The 27,814-nt window shown below is 36.6% G+C and overlaps 1 protein-coding gene across 1 annotated transcript in view; it reads left to right on the forward strand.

The window, feature by feature from the left end:
* Positions 1–223: 223 nt before the first annotated feature.
* Positions 224–27,814, forward strand: part of ANKRD50 (ankyrin repeat domain 50) — a 73,674-nt gene continuing 46,083 nt past the window's right edge. The window contains exon 1 of the mRNA XM_044682188.1: positions 224–732. Coding sequence (XP_044538123.1) covers positions 224–732 — 509 coding nt within the window. The remainder of the gene's footprint in view (positions 733–27,814) is intronic.

Consider the following 27,814-nt stretch of genomic DNA (forward strand, 5'->3'; position numbering starts at 1 on the left):
TCAGATCAACAATTAAACTAATATATTATCTGCTACTCAAGACAAAGGACGGAAATAAAATGAAACATCTGCAAAAAGAACTCTCTGCCCAATGAGCTTTGTGAGAAACATTTAGTAGTGATCCCACTTGGAGCTTCGTTTGCAAGGTATAACCTAGTGGGTCTCAAGATCTCCTTTTATGTACCCTCAAGTTTTAGCAGATGCTGAAGGAGAGCAGTCTACTATGACCAGTCCTTGGGAAGAGAAAGCCTGCAAAATGGCTCAAACCAGTTTGCTGCAGGGGAAGCAGTTTTACTGTAGAGAGTGGGTTTTCCACAAGCTTCAGCATTGCCTGCAGGAGAAAACTAACTGTAGTAACAGTGCTGTCAACAACCCATCCCTTGTGAATCCTGGGAATAATGCTAGTGTTGTCTCTGGGAAAGGAGCAGCCTGGGGTGTGTTGTTGGTAGGAGGGCCTGGCAGTGGTAAGACAGCCCTCTGTACTGAGCTATTGTGGCCAAGTTCACCTACAAGTTTGCAGAGAGGTTTACATCGACAAGCCCTGGCCTTTCATTTTTGCAAAGCCCAGGACTCTGACACCCTGTGCGTTGGAGGATTTGTTCGAGGTCTAGTTGCTCAGATCTGCCACAGTGGACTAATCCAGGGGTATGAGGACAAGCTAAGAGATCCAGCAGTCCAAAGCCTCTTACAACCTGGGGAATGCGAGAGGAACCCAGCTGAAGCTTTTAAAAGGTAATGCTAAAGATATTGGACATGTTTTCATTCAGAAAACAAAAACGTGCATTACATGAATAAAAACAGCTAATGTTATGATTGCAAACCATATTTCGGTTGATTCCTGTCATTTTAGAAAGTAGTTGAAACAATGAAGTTTAAACTTTCCGCTTTCACTTGCCAAATCAGCATGTTGATGGAAAAGGGCTTTTTGGTGTGTAGTTTAGTTGTAGTTGATTTAATAGAAGACCCGAAGCCAGATGGAAACTTAAAGAAGAAGATTGTTTGATTTTAAAATTTTCAGTGGAAATTTTTGTTTAGAAAGGGTAATGTTCTTCTGTGGAGAAGAAGGTAGCCAGATAGAAATGGATTTTCTGGGAGGGCAAATTATACACCTGGAGTAATTTGTTGTTTGTATTTCAACTAACATCCTTTCAAGGAATTGATTCTTCTTTAATGTGAATCTTGACTATTCAGAATCTGCAGAAAGGTATTCAATAATTGTGTCTGGGTTTCTTCCCTATTACATCATTGGTAAAGTAAGAAGATATTTTAATTGTTTGTTAATTTTACTCCATTGTCCATTTGGGGGAATTGAAGGAAAATTTGATATTGCCTTGTAATCAGCAGAGATCATTATTGATCTGCTGGTAGTGTAGCCCTAAATGATGAAAATTTAAATTATATTTTGTTAAATTAACTTGATCACAAAACTAAGTTTCTTTTCAGGTGTTTCAAAGCAATATCAGATATTGAGTGTGTACAACAAAATAAAAAAAAAACACTTAAAAATTCATAAAAGTCTGCTTTAACCTTATCAGGTAAGAGAAGAAAGTTCCTCTTTTGGTTGGTTTGACTTGCCTCTAGTTTTATTGGCATTCGTGTTAATTAATTCTTTGGGCACTTATTAGTTACTTGTAGTGTGGTGGCCACTGTGTTAAGTCCTGGAGATACAAAGACAAAACCTCTGGAACCCAATCCTTGCTTTCAAGGAGCTTACATTCTTTACATGTCTGCAGATAATTAGGATAGGGACTGGGTTGCTGTAATTTATTGGCACCAGAACTCCTGAGTAAGGAAACTCCTACCATACATGTTGGTGTCTTCTCTACAACTCAAAGAGTTTTAGAATTGCTTAGAGCAGCGAGGTCAACCTCAAAGGCAAACAGGATGGCCGGCCAGAAACACTAAACAGTACATAAGGATCCCTATAGACCGAAGAGTGACTTAATTTGAAAATACAAGGTTATCTATACTGTGGTATACCTTTATTTATTCGGTTAAATATTTCCCAAGTACATATTATTCTGGTTTGGGCCACCTTGGGGAGAGTTGAGGGCAGCATGTTTGACACTTGGGTTGGAGGACTGAGGAGTTAGGTGTCCAGGGTCACGGGTCATCAGGTGGTCCTGGCACTTTGGGCAGCGTTCTCTATCCACTATACCATACTTCCTTACAAATACCTAAACACAAATCATAAATAAATGGAGCAGGGAGGTCAGCTAGGGATGGTGACATGGTGTCAGCATGACCTTCCTGTAAAAGAGGTAACATCTAATTTAGTGAAATCTTCCTTTCTTGAGGATGGATAAGAATCCCATAGTGGGGGAAAATGAATGAATGAAAAGCATTTGTAAGTTACTTCTCAAATGTCATTTCTACTGTTAAATCCTTTCAGTTTTCTGATATTGAACCATTTGACAGTGCTGGGGCCTTTGGTGGGCTAAACATTCTTTCTGGGTCTCAGCTATCAGTGGCCAAGCTGCATCTTCCCAGAGGCTGCTTCCTAAGAAGATGCTTGCTGGCACTAGACTGGAGGCGTTGCTATTCTGTAGGCCCTTGGGTTCAGGGCTGTCCCCACCAGGTGAGAGAAGATGATGGCAGTCTGACTCACCTGGCATCTGCTGCTTCCTGTTTGTCCCTCAAGGGGCCATGCTGCTTCATCTCAGCTGAGCTGGTCTTGGTGAGGATGACTGACTTCATTTTTCATAGGAGTTAACTTCCTCAGAGGGCTGCCAAGGCAGACCTAAAAGCAAGACTGGGCCTGGGGGCTGCCCTTCCTAGGGTTCCTGTTGGTAGCTGTGGCTCAGCAGATGCCGCTGATGGTGGTGAGGAAGGTGAGCCGCTTCTACCTCAATGCTGCCTGGGCTGGAAGCAGGACTGGTGGTTCGGGTGCATCGAAGGCTTTTGTGGAGGCCAAGGCAGTGGTGGTGTGTGAGAACATGGAGAATGTTTCAGGAATGTGCTGCTAGCTTGGGCAAAGATTTGGAAGTGGGACATGGAGCACATATAGCACCAGTAGATAGGACAGCATGAAATAGAGTAATGTGTAATAATAAACAGGAAAGATGGGTTCAAGCTAGATTGTGAAAGGATTGGAATGTCGAATGGGATTTTGTATTTTATCCCATAGAGAGCAAATGGACAATAGGGAGCCACTGCAGCTTCTTGACATGGTCCAACCAATGCTTTAGGAATACAGTTTGGTATCTGCATGAAGAATGGATCAAAGAGAGAAGAGACTTGAGGCAGTAATCCAGGAAAGTGTGGTGATGAGGCTTTGAACTAAGTTGGTTGTCTTATGAATAGAGAAAAGGTGATAGATGCAAGATGTATTGAGCTTGTAACTATAGAATTGATAAGACTTAAATACTGAATGTGACTGAGCCTTTGGCAGCCTGGAATGCTGGCTTGAAGGTTGACTGGAAGGAAGGCGGCACCTTCAGCAGAAACAAATAGGAAGAAGGTGGGGTTTGGGTTCAAAGATGCTATCTGTTTGTCCTTCTGTTGCATTTGAAATGCCTGCTGGACATCCAGATCTCTTTCAGAGGTTAAAAAGGAATTGGGGATGTGATCCTGGACTTCAGAAGAGACTGAGCTGTAGAGCTCTGGCAGCTGACAAAAGTTGAAACCATGAAAGCTGGTAATGTCGCCAAGATGCTGTAGAGAGAAGGAAAAGAGTCTGGGACAGGCTTGGGGTATATCTGCACAAAGGGACTTGGGGTATGAATGAGGATTGGACAAGGCAGGTAAGAGGAAAGCGGAGAGAGCATTATCTCCTACAAGGGAGGGGAGAGTCTAGCCTGGCAGGAAATCAGCAGTGCTAAATACTTCAAAAAGGCCAAGAAACATGAGGATTTGGCAATTAAGAGCTAGCTCATAGGTAATTTTTTTTAAACCCTCACCTTCTGACTCAGAATCAATACTGTGTATTGGCTCCAAGGCAGAAGAGTGGTAAAGGGATAGGCAGTGGGGGTCAAGTGACTTGCCCAGTCACACAGCTGGAAAGTATCTGAGGCTGGATTTGAATCCAGGAACTCCTGTCTCTAGACCTGGCTCTCAGTCCACTGAGCCACCTAGCTACACCCTCAGAGGTAATTTTGGAGAGAGCCATAAGGGAGTGATGCAGTCAAGAAGCTGCAAGTGAATGAGAGAAGAGGAGGCATTGAATGTAAACCACTTTTTCAAGGACTTTGGCTATAAAAGGGGAGAGCTCTCTTAGATAGTATCTTAAGGGGATGGTAGAATCAATAATCAGAGCAGCCAGGTGGCACAATGGATAAAGTGCCTACCCCGGAGTCAGAAGAACTCATCTTCTTGAGTTCAACTCTGGCCTCAGACACTAACTATGTCACTCTGGGCAAGTCACTTAATCCTCCTATTTGCCTTCATTTCTTCATCTGTAAAAAAGAGTTGGAGAAGGAAATGGCAAACCACTCCGTTGTCTTTGCCAAGAAAACCCCAAATGAGGTCACAAAGAGACAGACAGGACTAAAATGACTGATCAGCAACTGAATCAAAAAGGTTTTTCAAGGACAGGGAATATCTGCACATATTTGTCAATGGTAGGAGGAGCCATTGGTAGGGAAAGATAAAAAATTAGAAGATGAGAAGGATGCAATAAACTACTGGTTATTTCCTGAGATGAGCTGCTGGGCTTGTTCTCTATGGTTGTCTGAGAAAGTCAGTGTCTAATAATGATATTCATAGTAACAAAAACAGCAGGCACATAACAGTGCTGTAAGTTTTTGCAGTGTGCTTTCAAATACTCCATTTGAGCCTCACAACAGTCATCTGGAGTGAATTCTGTTTTCTCCTTTTTTTTTCCTGATTAGGAAACCAGGCTTAAACAGGTTAAATGACTTGGCAAATGAACACACAGTTAATAAGCAGAAGATGCAAGATTTCAAAGCCTACTAAATCCAGCATTCTTCCTACCACACCAAGAGGAATAAGGATTTGGAAAACCCGCCCTGAACAATAATTTCTTTGATATTATTCTGTATTTTTGTCATAAGCCACACAGTCCATAGAAAGAAATAGCTTATTTTTGATTGATGTAAATATTAAAGTAACCTTTGAATAACTGTTTTACACATTATAAAGGAGAGGAGAACATATAGTAGGAGAATGTAGGGATCAGTGTTCTGATAGTTCATGGGTGAGAAGCACCCCTGGGTAAGAAGGGGATGGAACGGACTTTTTGGAAGGGCCCAGAGAAGAGCCCAGGCCAGTTTGTTAGGAAGTTATCCTGGAAGTGGTGAAGAATTAGCATTTTGGAATGATCTGTTTATCAGATGGTATCCAGAAATGACTAGGATTTAGCTGAAGTTGGTTAATGCACCATTCATTGGGCTGTCATCAAGGATGTGTGTCCATGTGACAGCAACACAGGAAAAGAAGAGAGAACTGCCTCCCTTAGTACCAGTATGTACATGTGTGTACACAGAGAGGCAACTAGATGGTGGTGTCATGGACACAGTGCTTGGCTTGCATTTCGGTCCTGCCTCAGATACATGCTTGCTCTAAGCCAGTAATTTCTCAGGGCCAGTTTCTTCATTGGTAAAACCTGCCTCACAGGATTCTTAATACATGTAAAGTACTCTGCAAACCTTAAAGCAGCTTTATAGTTATTAGCTCCTATATAACTTCATTTAATGTGATACTGTGGCCCTAAATTTGCAAGATTTTAAAGTACAGTACAATGTCAGTGCAAAATTTCTGCATTATTTGGCTGATAACCAAACTCAGGGTAAAAGTTGTAGTCTTGTTCTAAAATTAGTGAAGAAAATCTACAAAGGAAAGTTTGAGCCAGAAATGTAAGAAGAGTTTAATTTTGACTTAAAAATACGATTTAGATAAAATATTGAGATGGCCAACTGTTCCCTATTCAGTATTCTCTAAAATTAAGGTTTAATTTTTCAGGCAACTTGTTTTGGTGAAATAATTTGGATGTTTGTTTGTTTTTTTTGTTGTTTGTTTGTTTGTAGTTAAACTTTCTCTGAAGCTCCTGGGCTGTTGAAATGCTAATTCTATATCATTGGAATCTGGTCTAGCATATAATAAGCACTAAAATGCTTATTGACTGATTGACAAGCTTTTAAAAAAAGGAACTTAGTACAATTATGCAAATATTCAGTCCTTTGTGGTTCTATTTTCTTAGTATTGATTTCTTCTGTTTTAAAGCATCAATGTACAGATATTCTGATCATTAATGTTAGTTGATCCTATCTTTAAACATCGTTTCTCGATGATGTTATCTATATGATTTGTATTGTCTCTCAGAAAATGAGATGAGCAGTTATTTATTATGTGTGAAACTAATATCAATACTGCTTCCTGGTTGACAGAGGAAGCTAATCGCTTTATTTTCTTTCCTCATTTTTCCATCAGAAAGCCTGGTCTTTGTTCCTGGATAACTTTGGTGTTTTATTTCACTAGTACTCTACTGTTAATAAATCACAAGATCAACCAAAAACCTACCTTTGTTTCTATTTAATCAAATGAAAATTAAAATAGGACATGAATTAAAAGATATTCGGTTTCTTCTTAAATGATCACTCAAAGATTTTTAGCTGATTTATATGTTTATGTAATATGATGTCATCTTGCATCTGTTTTCCCAGCTTAGACTTTGGATTGTAGTTTCATCTGTGTTGGTGTTCCTTTTACCAGTATTCTTGCAAAATGTTAACAGTCTTTTCTACTCCACCAATAACTTGGTAGATTTACAGAAAATGCTTATTAATCAAACTAAGTATATAAACTTTATTAGGATCATAGAGCCAAAACGGAGTGGCATCTTGGAGATCATCTAGTTCATACCCCTAGATTTTACAGATGAGGAAAGTAAGGACCAGAGTTATGGTCACATAGCTGGATCCAATCATAGTACTTCAGAATCTAAATCCAATGATCTTTCACTGTACTACACCTGAAAACAGCCTATTAATAGGAATTAAAGGTTAAATTCAGTCTCACAGAATTAGATCTGTATGTCCAGCCTATGTTTCCCTGTTGCTTCCAGAATCAATTATAAACTTTTCTCTGGTATTCAAAGCTCTTTACCACCTGTCAGCAATCTTCCTCTCCAGTCTTATTGTTCTTTATTTCCTGTCTCACACTATAGACCAACTGTACTGTCTTTGCTTTTTCTCATACAGGATTCAAAGTAATCACAATCTTTGGTCCATTAAAATTTTTTAAATTTAAGTTTTATTTTTTAAAAATTGTTAAAAAAAACCTCAAACATTACCTTTGGCCTTAGAATCAATACTGTGTATTGGTTCTAAGGCATAAGAATGGTAGGAGCTAGGCAGTGGGGGTTAAGATCCCACAGCTAGGAAGCGTCTGAGGCCACATTTAAATCCAGGATCTCTCATCTTTAGATCAGACTCTAGGCTCTCTCTCTCTCATTTAGACATCCAGCTGCTCCTGGGCATATGCATCAACCAGGGGGAAAAAAAGGCTTTAGATATTTAGGCAGGGTTTTTAAAAGTTGCAGAAGACCCATTAATAAAAGACAAACAAACTAGAAGCAATGTAAGCAATAGAGAATATATTAAATTAAGTTTTTGCTTTAATATAATTGAATATTATATTACAGTTATGATGGACAAATAGTAGGAATATAAAGAAATTTGGAACTAAGTTTTTGAAATAATGCAAAGTAAAATACTTAATAAAATCATATAAAAGTATAAGTGACTTGTATAGAGAGCTAGTAACCATTGGAGTCAGGATTCACATCTCTCCTTGTGATTTACACTACAACAAACTAAAAAGTTAACTAAAAACTAAAAGGCCCAAAATATCCTCTACTAATCAATTAAATTAATTTATAAATCTATTTAATCTTTTAAGTTCTTTATATCTTATAGTCAGCACTTCTACTTATTGTCCATACATTTACCTTGATTACCTTTGAAGGGATGGTACCTAGTTCTGGTAGAGGAGGATTTTTTAGATAAATTATTGTTATTTCCAAATGGTTTAAGGAATGGCATTGTGTTTTCTGTTGGACTTCTTCACCCTCTCAGATTTGGTTGAGTCTTTTAAAGCTGAGTCTTTTCGCAGAATATTTTTGATATTATTTATAGCCATAGTTTTTGTTTTTATGTTACCATTCTCATTTTGAATATATATTCCCGTCTCCCTCACAAAAGATCATCACTTTATGAGAGAAAAAAGAAAAAAGTACTTCAGTAAAGCCACCTAGATTATCAGCAATATTCAGTGGTATATCCAATATCCACACTTGGAGGTCCTCACTTATGGGAGGGAAAGAATTCACTTTCTTAATAATCCTCCAGAACAAAGCTATGGTTGCTACAGTTGCTTAATATTCAGTGTTGTCTTGTTTTTTTCTATTAAATGATTTTAGTCATTGGGTATATTGTTTTCTAATTCTGCTTACTTCATTTTCCATCTAGTCCTATAAATCTTCTCATGTGTTTCTTAATGCTTCATATTTATTTCTTAAAGTATAGTAATTTTTCATTACATTCATATATCACATAGCCATTCTCCAGTCAGTGGACATCTATCTACTTTTCCTCTCTTAATTCTTTGCTAATCCAAAAAGTGTTTCTGTGGATATTTCATTATACTGAAACCTTTCTGTCATTGACCTCCTTGGAGTGTGTGCCCAGCACAGTTCAGTTACAGTGTGTGAGTGTTTTCATCACATCTTAAACATAAATCCAAATCATTTCCATAAATGGACAAATTTACAGTTCTTCCAATAGGGTTTTAGTGTGCCCATAATCCCATAGCTCCTCTAACATACACTGTTTCCATCTTTTGTTATCTTTGACAGTTTTCTTGTGTGAGTGAGGTGGAATGTTGGAACATCATAGTTGTTTTTTTTTATTTTATTTTTTTTATTTTATTTTTTTTTAAACCCTTAACTTCTGTGTATTGACTTATAGGTGGAAGAGTGGTAAGGGTAGGCAATGGGGGTCAAGTGACTTGCCCAGGGTCACACAGCTGGGAAGTGGCTGAGGTCAGATTTGAACCTAGGACCTCCCGTCTCTAGGCCTGGCTCTCAATCCACTGAGCTACCCAGCTGCCCCCACATCATAGTTGTTTTGATAGTTATAGTTCTGATTTTTTATGTGGATTAGTCCTTCATATGATTGTTAATACTTTGATATTTTGATGCCAACATTGTTTTTCCCCAATCAACAACTTTTTTTATTCTGGCTGAATTGATTATACCTTTACAAATAATTTTCAACTGTATTTTATTATTTATGATTCCTTGTCTCTTTTATATAGTTAAGAATTCTTCCCATATGATTTAAAAAAAAAATTATTAGTTGTAAAAGGTGCCTAATCTGAGTTTGGGGGGGGGGATTTTTTTTGTGTGTTGGTGGTGATGATGATGGAGGGTGTTACAGGAAAAAGTGTTTATAGTATAACTTTTATATTTAGGCCTTTACCTTTCTGTCAGGAAGTAGGAAGCCTGTTTCATCATTAGTCTTCTGGAATCCTGACCAGTCATTATGCTAAGATAGTATGATAGTATTTCATCCCATTTATATACCATAGCTGGTTCATCCATTCCCCAGTTTGGGGACACTCCCTCACTTTCCCATCATTTGCCACCTTAAGAAGAGTTACATCCTTAAAGTTTGTTTTATTTAAGCCTAATCCTTACCTTAAACCACCCTCCTAATACCCACTTTCCCCCCACTTCCTTCCCCTTTCTTTCCTGTTTTCCCTGTTGAATGAAATATATTTCTGCTCCCAACTATGTGTGTATTCTTTCAATTCAGATGAGGAGGTTCATTTGTCAGCCTCTCCTCTAGTTTCTTCCTCTTTAATTGTATAAATATCAATTTTCATACCCTAATTATGAGATAATTTCCCCATAACCTTCCTCCTCCCTTACCCAGTGTATTCCTACTCCCCTCTCTTTTTATTCTTAAGATCATAAGATATAGCCAAAACATTTCCAGACCTTGTCTAATTGGATACCCTCTGTGAACTCTGCTGTGATAGGGTTTAGAGGAGAGACATGTATTATATTTGTATGAAAGCAGTTTATCCTTGTTCAGTCCTTTTCCATAATTACCAGTCATCTCATAATTGCCAAACCTAATGACCTTTTTTCAAACCCGACCTCCTTATAGCCTGTGATGCTATTGATCACTCTCTTCTAGATATTCTCTTTCTTCTCTAGATGGTCTAACTTTTTCTTCTCAGTCATTTTACTAGATGTTCTAAATATGGGGTGTTCAGAGAAAACTAGTACTTAGGGTGTGAAGATTTGCCATGCCCTTTTCAGGGCTGCTTTCCTCCTTTGGTGTCCACTTGCCGCCCTGTTGCCAACTGTGGTTCCAAGAAGTTGTACCATATTGCAGTTGCCACAACTGGTAAACTCTCAGCAAGCAGGGTAAACTGAGTTGAGGGTAACCAACAGACCTCAAGCCTGGTGGCGAGTTAGGGGATAGCTACCTGAAGCATGTGAAGACATCCCTCAGCATAGGAGAGCCATTTTTTCTACAGGCCATGAAGGTGACTTGTGGAACACTCAGAGCTTGGTCAGACATCAAAGACACAGGGTCATCCACTGCATCCCAAGCCATCCCAGTCATTTTGACTTTTGCCATTGGACTTGAATGGCTATGGAAGAGAGAGTGAGGCTTTGTGCAGCTCTACTTCACTTAAATCCAATTCACAAGCAAGTTAAAAGACATCACCAGTGATGTCATTTTGGCCCTGTTAAGAGTACCAAGGGCAACAACCAGTCCTTTAGGGTTATTTATTAATGTTTTTTTTTACCTTTTTGTTTCTCTTTACTCCTGTATTCAAACTTTAGAATTTCTTTGAGGCTCTGGTCTTTTCATCAGGAAGTCTTATAAGTCTTCTATTTCATTAAAAATCTATTTTCTTCCTTTCAGTATTAAACTCAGTTTTGCTGGGTAAGTTATTTTACCCCATAAGCAAAGGATATTTCCAGGATATACCTTCTGGAATATCGTATTCCAAATTTGCTACTCCTTTATAGTGGTGACTGGTAAATCATATGTGGCTATGTGGTTCCCTACAACTTGAATAATTTCTTTCTCTCTGTTTGCAATACTTTTTCTTTCAGACAAAACACTGAATTTTTGACTTGTGTTCTTTAGAGTTTTCCTTTAGGGGTTTCATTCTGAAGGTGATTGGTAGCTTCTTTTAGGTTCTACATTGTTCCCAATTCAAAGAGATCTGGGCATTTTTCTTTAATATGACATCTTTTTTTCATGGGAGAGGGCACATTTATAGTGTTCAGATAGCTCAATAATTCTTAAATATTTCCCCCTGATCTGTTTTCCAGGTTAGATGTGGTTTTTTTTGTTATGAGATTCTTTATATATTCTATTTTTTCAACCTTTTGAATTTATTTTAATATTTCATGTTACTTGTAGAGTCACTGGCTTCTTTTTGCTTCATTCTAATTTTCAGGGAGTTTGTTGCTTGGACAAAGTTTTGTATCTCTTGTGCCAAACTGTCAATTCCCTTTCATATTCTTTCTTTTCTTTCTTTTTCTTCTTTTTTTTGGAGGGGGGGTATTTTAAAGTAAGTTTTTACTGATATTTGTTTCTAACATCACTATAGTATCCCATATATTCTCCCAGAGAACTATCCCATATGACAAATGACCATTATATTTTGGAAAGAGAAAAAATATATATATATGTGTGTATACATACATATATATATATATATATATATATACACACACACACACACACACACACATATATAGCTTTCCAGAATGGTAACATCATTTCACAGCTCCACCAACAATGTATTAGTGTGGCTATCCTTTCATTCCCCCTCCATACTAATTGTTGCCCTTTTTTGGTCATTTTTACCAGTTTTCAGGGAGTGAGTGAAACTTCCAGATTTTTTTGATTTGCATTTTTTCTTTTGTGATTTTGAGCATTTTTTAATGTAGTTATGAATACTTTGTAGTTCCTTTGAGAATGAACTGTTTGTTGATATCCTTTAATCATTTTTTGGTTGGGAAATGGCTAACAGTTTTATATGTATTTATTAATTGTTTATATATCTTGGCTGCCAGACCCTTATCAGGGAAATATGATGAAGAGATTTTTTTTTACCCACATGACCACTTTGTTTTTTATTCTAGCTCATTAATTTTATTCTGTGCAGAAGATTTTAAGTTTCAAATTCCTTTTCCCACTATAAACACGGTATTATGTTCTTTTTTTACTTTAATCTTTTTTAAGATGATCCTGTTCATCCTGGATTTCTTCTCCTTCCAGTCCCCTCTTCTCATTTTATATTCTCCTTTCCTCTTATCCTCTATAACTGGAAATGGGGCAGGTTGGGATGAATTTGGGCAGGGGTATGTTGAGGAGGAGGAGTATTGTGTTGCACTGGGTTTGAGATGTCTAATTGACATTGATGATATGGGATGACAGCTTGGAAGAGATACAAGACCTCATGTATGTGAGTCTTCTATATAGATGACACTTGAAATCATGAGAACTGTTAAATCTCTGAATGAGGGAGTATAGGGAGAAGAGATAAGAGAGTCCATAAGAGAGCTTTTAGGTACACAAACCAATAGGAGTTGAGAGAAGAGGGATAATAGTTCAGCAAAGGAACCTGAGAAGTAGTTAGTTTTCAGGAGGAGAACTACCAAGAGCTGCAGTGTCAAAAAAAAAAAACAAAAAACAAAACACCACCAACAAACAAACAAAAACCAGAACAGGGAATTTAATATGCTTTAGAGAAGTTACAACAGATTAGGATTGAGAAAAGGCTATGAAATTTGTCGATTAAAGTCACTTTTTTGTCAAAAAAAAGTCAATTTTAGAGAGAGCAGTTTCAGTGGGATGAACTCTCGTGTTAATGGCAAAAAGCACCATGTTTAGGAAAGATTTTTAGGGAGTATCTAAATGTTAAGAAACCTATTTTATACTAGATTCTCATTGATTCTTGTTAGTTATTGTCTTGTGTTTATTTGGATATATAAGGAAGCAAGGTTCTGATATTTACTGGTTAAAATAAACAGATGTAAATATGGATTTTAACACATTATTTTATCAGGATAGTGCTACTTAAAGTAATTGTTAAGGAATAATGGTAGAATTTCTTGACTTTCATGTTTAAGGGGGAAATATTAGGCAACTAGGTCTTAGTTTTTAAATTCATACCACTCTTATATGGTAGTAGCAATTTACTAACTTAGTTATTAAATTTTTAAGCCATGTACAAATATAATATTAATTCATATCAATTGTAGAGGCCATAAGTCTGTTTCTTTTTGCAACTTTACTTCCTCTTACCTAGACATTAAAAAAACACCTAAAAACAGAATATGTCCAGAAAATGTATTACTCCCTTGCTCTCAGTTGTGGTTTCTTTTGAGGGAAACTTCTCCCCTTACAATGGCTATATTATACACAAACTGTGTACTGTACTTTGTGACTATCTCAATTGATACTCTGATAAAGACTTTTGAGCCCCTTATGCTCTTGAACTTTTGCTTAGTTCTTTTCGTAGTCATAGAATCTTTGAGTCATAAGGACCTTAGAGATTATGTAGACCAACTCCCTGATTTTGTGATTTTTTGATCCTTCCTTCTCTTTTCTTTGAGAAGCTACTCTACACCATGAAAAATTCAATAATGACTAATAATGATGATAACTAGCATTTATATAGCAACTACTATTTGCCAGTCACTATGCTAAACACATTATGGATATTATCTTATTCAATCTTCATAACCTTGGGAGGAGGTACTATTATTATGCCCATTTTACAGTTGAGGAAACAGAGGCAAACAGGGTAAGCAACTTTCCCAAAGTAACACAGCAGTAAATGTCTAAAACCCACTTGAACTCTGGTTTTCTTGATTCCAGGCCCAGCACTCTTATCTACTGCACCATTTATTATGTAACACCTCTTCACCCATATGTTGTATATTGTAGGGAGGCTGAGTAACACAAAGGAGAATGTTAAAGTACTATAAGAGAACCGTGTGTGGAAGAGATTATTTCTGCTAAGTTATTTTTCTGTTTACTTCTCTGAACATGCAGCGATCACTAGTTCAGTAAATTAATCTTGTGCTTATTAGGTGGTTGGTCTTGTTAGGAGTATAGAAAACCATCACACCATGCTAGCCCTCAAGGAACATGTGTTATAGTGAGGGAAAGTAGGCATGAAGTACTTAGCTTAATAATTAGTACAAGGCAGCATAAATTAAGTGGCATATGGGTAGTATTTTTTCAATTACTGGAGAATTTTCAGGAAAGAGAGATTACTGAATGCCTCGTAGAGTTAGTTATAGGTCAACCTGGTTCTTAAATGAATGAAAGGCTAGATGATGCATGGATGAATGAATGGATTAAAAAAAAAATTAAGTACTTGCTATGTTCCAGACACTGTTCTTTAAGCACTTGGAATATGAAAATGAAAAATGTGACAGCCAGTTCTCTCAGATTGCTTACATTTTAATGGAGGAATATAACATCTATAAGAATACTGTGGCCAGGACCTGGAATTTTTTTGTAGAGAATCACAGGGATGGTGAATTAGTAGATAGGAAAATCAATTGATATCCCTTTTCCAGAAGAAATAGAACAGTTATTATGGTAAACTCTTTGAAAGTGGGGACCATATCTTTTGTCTTTACTTCTACATTGTGTGCGGCATAACGAGGGTACATGACTAGCATGTAAGACATGTTCTGGACTGATTGACTCTCAATAGTTAGTGGATTGGTAGTGATTAACTCAGCTGGATAACTACATAGTTTCTAGTTCTAATGTCCATATTCTATTTCTGAGACCATTCAGATCTAGTAGGAGCTGAAGTTCATCCAAACTTAAGTTTATTTTAAAATGGAAAAATTATTTTTATTGGGTGTGTCCCATTGTTTTTTTAAAGTATTTTAAAATGCTTCCTGTGCTAGTCCAACAAAATAAAGTAATATAGTAATGTTACTTGTTTTTGCCATTTCTCTTTGATCACTGGAGAAGTAATATAGAGCAGTTTAATTTGGAAGATCATCACCTCTGTTAGGTATAGATAGATATCTTTGGAATAAATCATACCAATGAATCTGTGATCTTATCAAATCACAATATGTTCTCTGCCACTCCTGTCATATTCTCCCAAAAATTTTGATACAGGAGATTAACCCAAAGTGTCAGAAGCCTTCCTTGCTTTCTCTTACTATCTTGAGGGTCCTAGTGGAGCTACTATTTTCTTTTCCTTTCATAAATTTTTTGATAACATCCTTTACTCCTGTCCTTCACTGTTTCTTGTTTGGCCATGTATTGCAGCCAGATCTAGTCTTCCATGTACCTCTTCATGCGCCTGAGTGTGAAATCATCTTTAGTCCTTAAAAACAGTTTAATTCCACATCTTGTTGCCATGTAATAATATCAGGAAGGAAGGAAAGAAACTCACTTATGAAGTCCTTACAATATTCCAAGCACTTAACAAATATTGTCATATTTGATTTCATTTGACTAAAACCCTGGGAGAGAGGTGCTATTATTATCTCCATTTTATAGGTTAGGAAACTGAAGCAGACATTGTGACTGGCCCAGAGTCACCTAGCCAGTAAATGATAACAATGAAATGTTATTATTGAAAAGATGGATCTTTGCTATCATAGGAAGTTTGAGGTCTATAAAAGAGCTTTGCAATTTTCTACAAGTAATGTAGTCCATGCATCTTCTTTTTCCCTTTGGGCCCAACTTACCCATCTGTACTATATCCTAATATACATGCTTTTGGAAAGCTCTGCAGCATGTGCATTTAAATTTATATTGCAATTTGGCTAGTAGGATGGAATGGGATGTTCTTGGTTTTTCTTTTCCTCTGTGGATTTATGAACCAAATTCTTTTGGTTATGTGATAATTATAGAACTCTTCCTAAAAGTGATACAGTACCTTGAAGGAACATAGTGCCCTCCCTAAGTAGGGGGCATCTGAAGTACCTCACTGTCCACAGGTGATTGCTACCCAACCTGGCCTCTATGGATATCCAGCATTACATTGGCAAATACCTCTAGAGAATAGTATACAACTCCTTGTTTTACTCCTCCTCTGATGTTTATTAATAGAGATTCATTGAACAGGATTATTTCTATTATTACATTTTCCAAAGAATCCTGAAATGATGTTACTATGTGGATGGGGAACAATAATTTGTTTTTAGAAAGAGAGGGGGGAAAATACGGTGTTCAGTTAAAACAATTTTATAAACCTCATTTGTAAAATCTTATTAAAAAAGATGACAGATAGTTGTTAGGCAACCTAGAGGGTAGGGGTAAAGCCAGTTTAAAGAACGCTTCATAAAACTTCAGACTAAGCAGTTACCTCATTCAGAACTGGAAATGAAAAGATATTATATAAAACATTTCAGCATACTCTTCTCCATCAAAGATAGTGAAACCAATCACCCTTGGACCCCAGTATAGATTCTCAGATAATTCTATAGGATGTAGAAACAACTCAAAGGAGAACTAAATGGGTTATGTCTACTGCTGTGAGGGCATGGAGGAATCAGTTTACTGAAATCAGACCTTACCAATATCAAAAAAAGGGACTGAAGGAACATCAGTAATTTCTAGCATATATGTCCACTCTCCCATCTGTTCGAAATCATCTTGAAAATTACCTATATACAAGTTGAGGGCATTGTTAGTGAAGCCATTTTTAAGAGAACAAGGAAGCAATATTTAACAATAGACCACATTTCTATGATCTCATAATTTAACTGAAAGATGTGGAGAATATAAAATCTCATTGTGTTTATTTTAAAAATCCCATTTAATTTAGTATAACAAAATGCTGCTGTATAATCTCTTTTACAATAAGTAATTAAACTGTGTTAAATGCATATTTGATGGAATATCATCTCATATATGAGGAAAATTTGCTAGTCATTTCTTTCAAGAAAGATCTTTAAGCCTATGTACCTTCGTGTCTGTGTAAATATGTATTTTTTTCACTTAATAATAAATGTTGTTTGGAGATGATAGGTATTATGTAGGGGTTGTCATTTATTATTAATTTCTCCTTGCTTTTACTGAATAATGTGTTTAAGCCATAAGTGCATCTGATTGATTTTTCCCTTATTTCACATATTTTCATGAAATCAAGTAGCTTTTATTATACAGAAATTCTCATAGTTTCTAGGTTTTAGTATTCTGCGATTGTTTTGTTAGCCAGTTGGATGTTTTTCAGCCATACTTATTGTACTTTTGCACATTTGACTTAATCAACAAGTTTTTATATTTATATCTGTATAAACAAATACATATGCACATATTTCTATATGCATACCATCTTGTGGAATAACTGGCCTTTCCTGATTCCTCTGGGTATTCTTTTCCTTCAGAATTACTCTCTGTATGTGTATGTAAAGGAAGAGAGTGGATTACAAAGAATAAAATAGATACTTAGGATTATTAGGAATTAAAAAGCTGTTGCAACAACAACAACAAAAAATCATTAAAGCCAGGAGAAGAAGGGTTTAACGTTGAGCTTAGGAGTTAGAAAACATGAGTTCAAATTCACAAACTGTACAGCCCTCAGACTGCTAATCAAACTTCCCCCTAAGGTCCCAGAAAACTTTTTTTTTTAATTTGTATTTTGAATATTTCCCCATAGTTACATATTTCATGTTCTTTCCCTCTCCCCCAAATCCCTCAGCCCCCCTTAGACGATGCATGATTACACTGAGTTATATATGCCATTGATCAAGAGCTAATTCCATATTATTGATAGTTGGACTAGAGTTATTGTTTAGTGTCTACATCCCCAACAATATCCCCATCATCCCATGTGTTCAAGCAGTTGTTTTTCTTCTGTGTTTCTCCTCCCACGGTTCTTCCTCTGATTGTGGCTGCTTTTCTTTCTTATAAGTCCCTCATCCTTGCTCTGGATCCTTGCATTGCTGCTAGTAGTCCGTTATGTTCGATTGTACCACAGTGTATCAGTCTCTGTGTACAATGTTCTCCTGCATCTGCTCCTTTCACTCTGCATCAATTCCTGGAGGTCATTCCAGTTCACATGGAATTCCTCCAGTTCATTATTCCTTTGAGCCACAATAGTATTCCATCACCAACAGATACCACAATTTGTTCAGCCATTCCCCAATCAAAGGACATTGTCTCATTTTCCAATTTTTTGCCACCACAAAGAGTGTGGCTATAAATATTTTTGTACAAATCTTTTTCCTTATCTCTTTGGGGTATAATCCAAGCAGTGCCATAGCTGTATCAAAAGGCTTTTAAAGCCCTTTGAGCATAGCTCCAGATTGCCATCCAGAATGGATCAGTTCACAACTCCACCAGCAATGCCTTAATGTCCCAATTTTGCCACATCCCCTCCAGCATTCTTTACTCTCCTCTGTGTCATTTTAGCCAATCTGCTAGGTATGAGGTGATACCTCAGAGTTGTTTTGATTTGCATTTCTCTAATTATTTGAGATTTAGAACACTTTCTCATGTGCTGTTGATAGTTTTCTTTATCTGAAAATTGCCTATTCATGTTCCTTGCCCATTTATCCATTGGGGGATGGCTTGATTTTTTTTGTACAATTGATTTAGCTCCTTGTATAATTGAGTAATTAGCCCTTTGTTTGAGTCTTTTGTTATAAAGATTTTTTCCCCAATTTGTTGCTTCCCTTCTAATTTTGGTAGCATTCGTTTTGTCTGTACAAAACCTTTTTAGTTTAATGTAGTCAAAATTATTTATTTTACATTTTGTGATTTTTTTTTTCTAACTCTTGCTTGGTTTTAAAATCTTTCCTTTCCCATAGATATGACAGGTATACTATTCTGTGCTCACCTATGTTTCCTTCTTTCTATTCAAGTCATTCACCCATTCTGAATTTATCTTGGTGTAGGGTGTGAGATGTTGATCTAAACCTAATCTCTCCCATATTGTTTTCCAATTTTCCCAGCAGTTTTTGTAAAATAGTGGGTTTTTCTCCCAAAAGTTGGGTTCTTTGGGTTTATCGAAGACTGTCTTTCTGAGGTCACTTACCCCTAGTCTATTCCACTGATCCTCCCTTCTGTCTCTTCGTCAGTACCATATTGTTTAGTGACTACAGCTTTATAGTACAGTTTAAGATCTGGTACTGCTAGGCCACCTTCCTTCATATTTTTTTCATTATTTCCTTTTATATTCTTGGTCTTTTGTTCTTCCAAATGAACTTTGTTATAATTTTTTCTAATTCAGAAAAAAAAAAGGTTTTTGGTAGTTTGATAAGTATAGCACTAAATAGGTAAATTAATTTGGGTAGGATGGTAATTTTTATTATGTTAGCTCCTTGTACCCATGAGCACTCAATGTTTTTCCAATCGTTTAGATCTAGTTTTAATTGTGTGGAAAGGGTTTCGTAGTTGTGTTCGTATAATTCCTGTGTTTGTCTTGGCAGATATATTCCAAAGTGTTTTACATTGTCTAGGGTTATTTTAAATGGAATTTTTCTTTCTAACTCTTCCTGTTGTGTTGTGTTGGAAATATATAGAAATGCTGATGATTTATGTGGGTTTATTTTGTATCCTGCAAATTTGCTAAAGCTGTTGATTATTTCCACTAACTTTTTAGTTGATTCTCTAGGATATTTTAAGTAGACCATCATATAATCTGCAAAGAGTGATAGCTTGGTCCCCTCGTTGCCTATTTTAATACCTTCAATTTTTTTTCTTCTCTAATTGCTACTGCTAGTATTTCCAGTACAATGTTAAATAATAGGGGTGACAATGGGCATCCTTGTTTCACTCCTGATCTTATTAGGAATACTTCTGTTTTATCCCCATTGCATATGATGTTTTTTGATGGTTTTAGATATATACCATTTATTATTTTGGGGAAAGTCCCTTCTATTCCTAACCTTTCTAGTGTTTTCGGTAGGAATGGGTGTTGTATTTTGTCAAAGGCTTTTTCTGCATCTATTAAGATAATCATGTGGTTTTTATTGGTTTGCTTGTTGATATCATCAATTATGTGAAAGGTTTTCCTAATGTTGAACCATCCTTACATTCCTGGGATAAATCCCACCTGATCATAAAGAATAACCCTCGTGATCACTTGTTAGATTCTTTTTGCTAGTTGCCCAAGCTAAGATCTAAAATGTTCAGGGTAGGCCCAATGACTTTGGATCTTTCATTTCTAAGATTTAAGAATTTTTAAGATTTTTGCATCTATGTTCATTAGGGAGATTGGTCTATAGTTTTTTTTCTCTGTTTTTGATCTACCTGGCTTCGGGCTCAGTACCATATTTGTATCATAAAAGGAGTTCGGTAGAACTCCTTCTTTGATTATTGTGTCAAATAGATTGTGTAGTATTGGAATTAGTTCTTTAAAGGTTTGATAGAATTCACTTGTGAATCCATCTGGTCCTGGAGATTTTTTTCTTAGGGAGTTCTTTAATGGCTTATTCATTTTCTTTTTCTGATATGGGTTTATTTAAGTGTTCTATTTCTTCTACTGTTAATCTAGGCAATTTATATTTTGGTAAATATTCATCCATATCACCTAGGTTGCTATATTTATTGCCATATAAATGGGCAAAATAGTTTTTAAATGATTGCCTTGATTTCCTCTTCCTTAGAAGTGAGGTCTCCCTTTTCATCTTTGATACTGATAATTTGGCTTTCTTCTTTCCTTTTTTTTAATTAGATTGAGCAGTACTTTGTCAATTTGATTTATTTTTTCAAAGTACCAGCTTCTGGTCTTATTTATTAATTTAATAGTTATTTTGCTTTCAATTTTATTGATTTCTCCTTTGATTTTTATAATCTCTAATATAGTTTTTAACTGGTGATTTTTAATTTGTTCCCTTTCTAGTTTTTTTATTTGCCTGCCCAGTTCTTTGATAGTTGCCCTCTCTTATTTTTTATTATATGCACTCAATGATATAAATCTCCCTGAGTACTACTTTATCTGTATCCCACAGATTTTGGTAGGATGTCTCATCATTGCCATTCTCTTCAATGAAATTATTGTTTCTATGATTTGTTCTTTAACTATTTGATTTTGGAGAATCATATTGTTTAATTTCCAATTAGTTTTTATTTGCCTGTCCATGTGCCCTTACTGATTATTATTTTTATTGCATTATGATCTGAAAAGGTTACATTTATTATTTCTGCTCTTTTGCATTTTTTTGCCATGTTTATATGCCCTAGTACATAGTCAGTCTTCATGAATGTACCATGTGCAGCTGAAAAGGTGTATTCCTTTTTGTCCCTATTTATTTTTCTCCACATACCTATTAAATCTAATTTTTCTAGGATTTCATTCACCTCTCTTATCTCTTTCTTACTTATTTTTTGGTTTGATTTATCTAGATTTGATAGAGGAATATTTAGATCCCCCAGTAGTATACTTTTACTATCTATTTTCTCCTTGAGCTCTGCCAGTTTCTCCTTTAGAAATTTGGATGCTATACTATTTGGTGCATACATATTGAGTACTGCTATTTCTTCATTGTTTATACTGCCTTTTATCAGGATGTCATTACCTTCCCTATGTCTTTTAACAAGATCTATTTTTACTTTGGCTTTGTCAGAAATCATGATTGCAATTCCTACCTTCTTTTTCTCAGTTGAAGCCCAATAGATTTTGCTCCAGCCTTTTATTTTTACTCTGTGTATGTCGGCCTGTCTCATGTGTGTTTCTTGTAGACAATACATGGTAGGCTTTTGGTTTCTCATCCACTCTGCTATTTGCTTCCTTTTTATGGGCGAGTTCATCCCATTCACATTCAGAGTTACAATTATCAACTGTGTATTCCCAGACATTTTGATTCCCTCTCCTTTTCCTGCCCCTTCTTTTTACACTATTTCCTTTTAAATCAGTCATTTGTTTTAAATCAGGCCCCCTTATCCCCTCCCTTAGTTTACTTCCCTTTCCACCCCCTCCCCTTTTGTTTGCCTCTTATTATTTTTTAAGGCCTAATGAATTCTCTCCTCCCTCTCTTCCCCTCCCTTTTTGAACTCCCCCCACCCTACCCACCTTGGTTTATCCCTTCTGACTTTCTCCATAGGATAAGAAAGAATTCAATATCCCAGTAGATCTAGCTTCTCTTCCCTCTCAGGTTTAAGTCCTCTTAGAGTAAGGTTTAAGTATTTCTGATTAATGCTCTCTTTATAATAGTATTCATCCCCTCCCCTTCCCATGCCCTCTTTGTGTGGTACAGATTATCCTATTTTTCTTATTCCTTCAAGTTATACTCTTGGTGCCATCTTCTATCTCCCCCCCCCCCCCCCGCCCCATATCATCTTAGACCATTTAGTACTCCAACCTTTCCTTATGACTAATTCTTCTAATTTCTATAATAATGAGTACAATTTTTTAGAATTACACATAATATTTCTCCATTTAGGAATACAAATCATTTGATCTTATTGAAACCCTTGAAGAAGTCAATTTGGAGAATCAGCCTCATAACGTTGTTGAGATCCAAATGACATAATGTATATGAAGTGTGTTTTTGCTAACCTCACAATGCTATCTAAATACCAAATACTAATATTTCATTCTTATTTTTTTGTTTTTAATTCTGCATTTTAAAAATTATAGTGTGACAGATGTTGCTCTTAACATTTCATAATCTCTTTTTTTTCCAATAAGTACATTTGTGAATATTTTTAAATGAGTTAGTCGATTTATAATCCAAAAAATTTACCAGGCTAGGATTGTAGGTCATATGTAATGATTAGATGAAATTTAATAGAGATAAATATGCTTGAGTCAAAAGAAATCAAGGTCACAAGTAGAAGAAGGAGAAGGTATGGCTGGGCAGCAGTTTTTCTGAAAAAGATTTGGAGATTTTAGTGAACTACAATGTTAGTAAATAGTGTGACAATTCAGCCAAAAAAAAAGCCCTGATGATCTCAGGACAATATTGAGAGGCAGATTGTACAGACCAAATGGGACAAAGGCTTGGTTCATTGGACTGTGCCCCATCAGACCACATCTGGATTATTTTGTTTGGTTTTAACAGCTGCATATTAGGAAAGACATTTTCAAGCAAAAGAGCATCTGGGGGAGGGCAGCCAAACAGGAATAAGGACTCCAGGCCTATGCTATATGATGACTGTTTGAAGGAATTTAAAATGTTTAGTCTGGAGAAGAGATTAGTATTATTCATAAGTTTACTTCTAGAAAAGACCTTATAGATCATCTTTTCCAACTTATATATTAAAAGAAAAAAATCTTTAATATAATTTCTGTCTAGTTAAAGGAAACTTTGTTTAAAACTTAATTGGCAAGCAAAGTTTCAAGTGTTAATACTTTTTTAACAGGATTGGCCTTAGGCAGTCACTAGGACAGCCTTATTTGTCAGTCAGCAGAAGATCTGAAGAAGGCTGTTCTCTTCCATTTATTCCCTTTTTCCCCCTGAACCTTGAAATTCTACATGTAGGGAGTGATACGTTTGAATTAAGATTGCTTCTTTCTCTGAGGTCCTGGTAGTATTTAATATTTACAGCTCATTTACTCTGAGGTTTGATAACATTACTTTTTTAGGGGACTATCCTAGCATGAAAAAGAATGAATAGGGCTCTCTGCCAGGGAGGAAATGGATCATAGATCTGTAATGGGACTCGAAGGGATCTCAGAAATCTTCTGTTTACTCCCTCATTTTATAGGTGTAGAAACTCAGACCCACGGTGGTTAAATTGAACAGCCCAGGCCTATCATTCAGGTGGATAAGAAGTAGAGCCAGGATTTGAAACCAGTATTCTAACTCCAAATCCAGCACTTTGCATCCTGTCAAAGAAGGGAGGACTGACTTTGCTAGTCCAGTTTTGTCAGGGGCTTTCCTGATCTTTAATGCCAGTTAGAATCATTGAATTTTTCCCAACTCAACTAAGTAGATTATATTTTGTTGAAGACTAACATTTCCTGATGCTATATTTTTCATTGTTAATAAAGAGGTAATTTCTCTTCAGAAGTTTTTGTTTATTCTTTGGCTTTTCTATTTTTCCTAACTTAAAATTCTAAACAAATTTTAAAAAATATGAACTTCTCATGCTTGTTGGATGTTTAGGTATGATTAAAAGATTGACAGTTAAAAATTATTTAGTGGGCCCAACTTGCTGTTGGAAAGTGTCAACTCTTTAGAATTAACCTTTGGTCAAAATTTTTTTTAAAGTTAATTTTTCTTGTGGAAATCGACAGATACTGAGAAAATAATATTGGCTCCTAAAGCCAAGTTAAATCAACTGGACCTGGGAAATTGTATTCTAGAATAGCGTATAAATAATTCAGTTGCCCAAATATCAAAATACAGAACTTAATTGAACACTGTCAAGTGAGCAGATAGTTCTTGTCATTAACCAAAATACTATCATGAAACTCATGGGAACAATCTTCACATCTTTAATAGAATGTAACCATCTCTTAGAAAATCATCTGCAGATCCTTTGTGGATCACATTGGTGATTATTAGTGAACTGGATCCAGGGAATAAAATGACAAACTCTTTAAAGTAGCCACAATATGTATATAGTGAAATTTCAGAAAATACAGCCTGCTCTTTGTAGGTAGCTAGTGTAAGTGTGGATTTGGGGTAAATCAAGGATCACTAAGCACTCATCTTGGAAGGGACTGGAAGCCGACCCCATGGAACTCTGAGAGAATTCTGTTTGGGAGGGGCCAGTGAAGGAGGGAGCTTGGTGAAAATTATGAAGATTGTAAACTGCCAATGGCCAACTGCCAAAAGTTCCTGAGAGGACATTCAAACTCTCTGGTGGGCTTTGGGGGTGGATGCTTGTGGGTGGCTGGGAGGATCTGGACAGGAATTTAGCTCTTCTGAGCAAAAAAATTAAGGGGTAACCTGGAGATTTCAACATCAAAACCTTCCTACTGACTTCATTGCCAACGAAGGAGAAACCAAAAGAGTTGTGTTCCATAATTGGCCTTAGTGCCCAGACTCCAGAGGGAGCGGGCACTTGGGGGACCCTTCCTTGCAGTTATTCCCCTGTTTGTCAGTGTTAAGGATAGGATATTGCGAGGGGAGGGAAAGTGGGCTTCTGAGAAGAAACCAGAACTGCTCTCTTGTTGTGGGGTTCAGAGTTGATAGAGAAGTTATCCCCATTTCCTCCTTCCTCAAAAATCCTCAAACATCCCTTATCCTGTTATCCTGAATTCCCTCATCCTTATAATAAACTTTATTAGTTTATTAGTGGTAGTTTGGGGCTGTTATTTGGAGGGGAGGAAGACCGATCTTGTGGCTGAGGGGAAGACAAATACCAAACACCATCTTGAAGATCAAAGCTCTAGAACTGAGGAGGGGGGAGGCTTGTCTCCATAGTGCTGGCTCTGAGGGTGGGATCCAACCCATTAGGGTCACAACTGAACCCCAACACCTTCCTTCAACATCCCCACTATAGCTTTGCCATTTTGGGAACCTTTTTAAGTTTATTCCCTCATAGGTCTCTTCCCTGGGGTGTGGGTGAATGAAGAGCTAATCTGGCCCATTGAAAGCTAACAAGGGGGGAGTCTAGGTACCCCCCCCATTTTACCATCAATACTCTCCCCACATACATTTGTGGCAAGCCAAAACAAAGCAAAGAACCTGATTTAATCACAAAAGCCATTTTTTAAAAGCAAAATACTGAAAAGCAGTCAGACAGCAGCCATTTTGGATTAGTCTCTCCCTTTAGCTACAAAAGCCTCTCAAGGACAAAAAGCAAAGAACAGCAAAGCAGAAAGCCTAAATAGCTAAGCAGATACAATGAAACATGTTCTGGGAAATGGGAAGAGCTTTGTGGTTCTGAGTAGCTCTATCATGTTATATTCTTTTAGAACTATGATGTATGGGCTTTGGACAGAGACTATATTGAATTACATATTGGACCTCATTCATTTAATAGATTCTTACAACTGGTTAAAAATGGAGATAGAAAAACTGATAGCATTTACTCCATCATTTATGGCAGCTATTACTTCATTCCTGCAAATGTATTTGGTGCTAAAAAAACCTGATGGGACAGTTATTGGGACATAAGGCTGAGGAACGAGTGACTTTAGCATCTCTAAAAGCTGAATTAGCCAAAATGATACAGGAAGAAATAGCCAAGATGGGGAAAAGACAAACGGCCAGGACAATATATTAATAATTACAGAGTATAATGACAAAGAAATCCATACAAGCAGGGCAATGACACTGAAAGCAAAGACATTACAGTAAAAGGGGCAGAAGCAATTATTCCTCTCTTTCCTTTACATGATAAAGCGATTTTGAAGCAAGACCAGGGTATCATCCATTTAAAGACCCACACCCATGCAATGATCCATAACAATTCTGAGGGACTTATGGAAAAGAACACTGCCCACATTCAGAGGAAGAACTGGAGGAGAGGAAACACAGAAGAAAAACAACTGCTTGAACACATGGGTTGAGGCGGACATGATTGGGGATGTAGACTCAAAACTACCACACCAATGTAACTATCAACAATTTGGAAATAAGTCTTGACCAAGGACACATGTTAAAACCAGTGGAAATGCGCATCGGCTATGGTGGCGGGGAGGTTGGGTAGTGAAGGGGAAAGTAAGAACATGAATCATGTAACCATGATAACTTTTCTAAAAAATAAAAATTATTAAAAAAAAAATAAAGACCCATACCCCATTTACCAGCAGTGATCTAGACAGCCTAAAAATGGGGTTCAGCAGTTGGAACACAAAACCTCAACAATGCTTGAAAGAATTTAGGTGTGAGGTCAAGATTTATGATCCTTCTTATCATGATGTTGAAATTCTTTTAGGAGAATTATTTAGCCCAGCCCAAGCCCAACAATTTATTAGGGAGACCCAGGAAAATAATCACTTAACATCATGGCCTGAAGTGTATGATGACATGGAGTTAGCTAACCTACAAAATCGTGCTTATCTGAAACTCTGTAGGCAAGATTTAATGCAGGGAATGGCAAAACTAGCAAAAAGACCAAATGTCTGGTTTCAGTTTGAGGCATTTAGGCAGAAAGCTAGAGAACACCCCAATACCTTTCTTGACCAGGTCCTCGAAGCCAGAGAACTTATTCTCAGGTTCACTGATCTGGGGGAGAAAAATATGCAGCACATTCGCAGACAATTCATCAAGGGAAGTGGTTTGCCTATCAAGTCTTACTTCCAGACTCAATGTCCGGGGTGGGAGGAATTGCTTTTGGAAGAATTGAGGAAAATAGTAAACTATATCCAGTCAGGATCAGAGGGGATGGTAGAGAATAAACAGACAGAGAAGTCTAATGATGAAATCATTAGTGACCTTAAGAAACAACTGAAAGAAGCAAAATCTACAGTTAAACAAAAAGAGATTGAGCAAATAAAAAATTTAGCAACCTTGCAAGCTAAGAACAACATGAATAGATCACAATACCAACCTAGACGGAGCACAGACATAAAAAAAAAAATGCTACCTTTGTGAGAGAAGGGGCCATTTTGTGAAAGATTGTTGGTATAAACAAATATAAACTTCAAGAACCCAAATAGCACCAATAACTGAAGGAAAACTTACTCTAATATCTATTCCAACTCAAAATACAATCAAAATAATTCTTATGCCAGGAAAAATGATAGATGCTGCAATCATGAGTGTGGGCGTTTGAGAAATACACATAGTAAAATTCCAAGTGTTCAAGAAATGGAAAAGTACCTATCACAGAGAGTCAGACCAAGATATTCAGGAACACAAGCTAGTGCATGATGCCAGGCCTCTGTGTTAGCACACAAAATCATAGGGAAAGGGTGAAAAGGCAAGAAAGGGACAAAAAGCCAAGTAGACAAAAGTTGAGAGTTTAAAATGGTGGATGGGGAT

The sequence above is a fragment of the Gracilinanus agilis genome, chromosome 6 (genome assembly GCF_016433145.1).
Source record: "Gracilinanus agilis isolate LMUSP501 chromosome 6, AgileGrace, whole genome shotgun sequence".
NCBI classification, from domain to species: Eukaryota; Metazoa; Chordata; class Mammalia; order Didelphimorphia; family Didelphidae; genus Gracilinanus; species Gracilinanus agilis.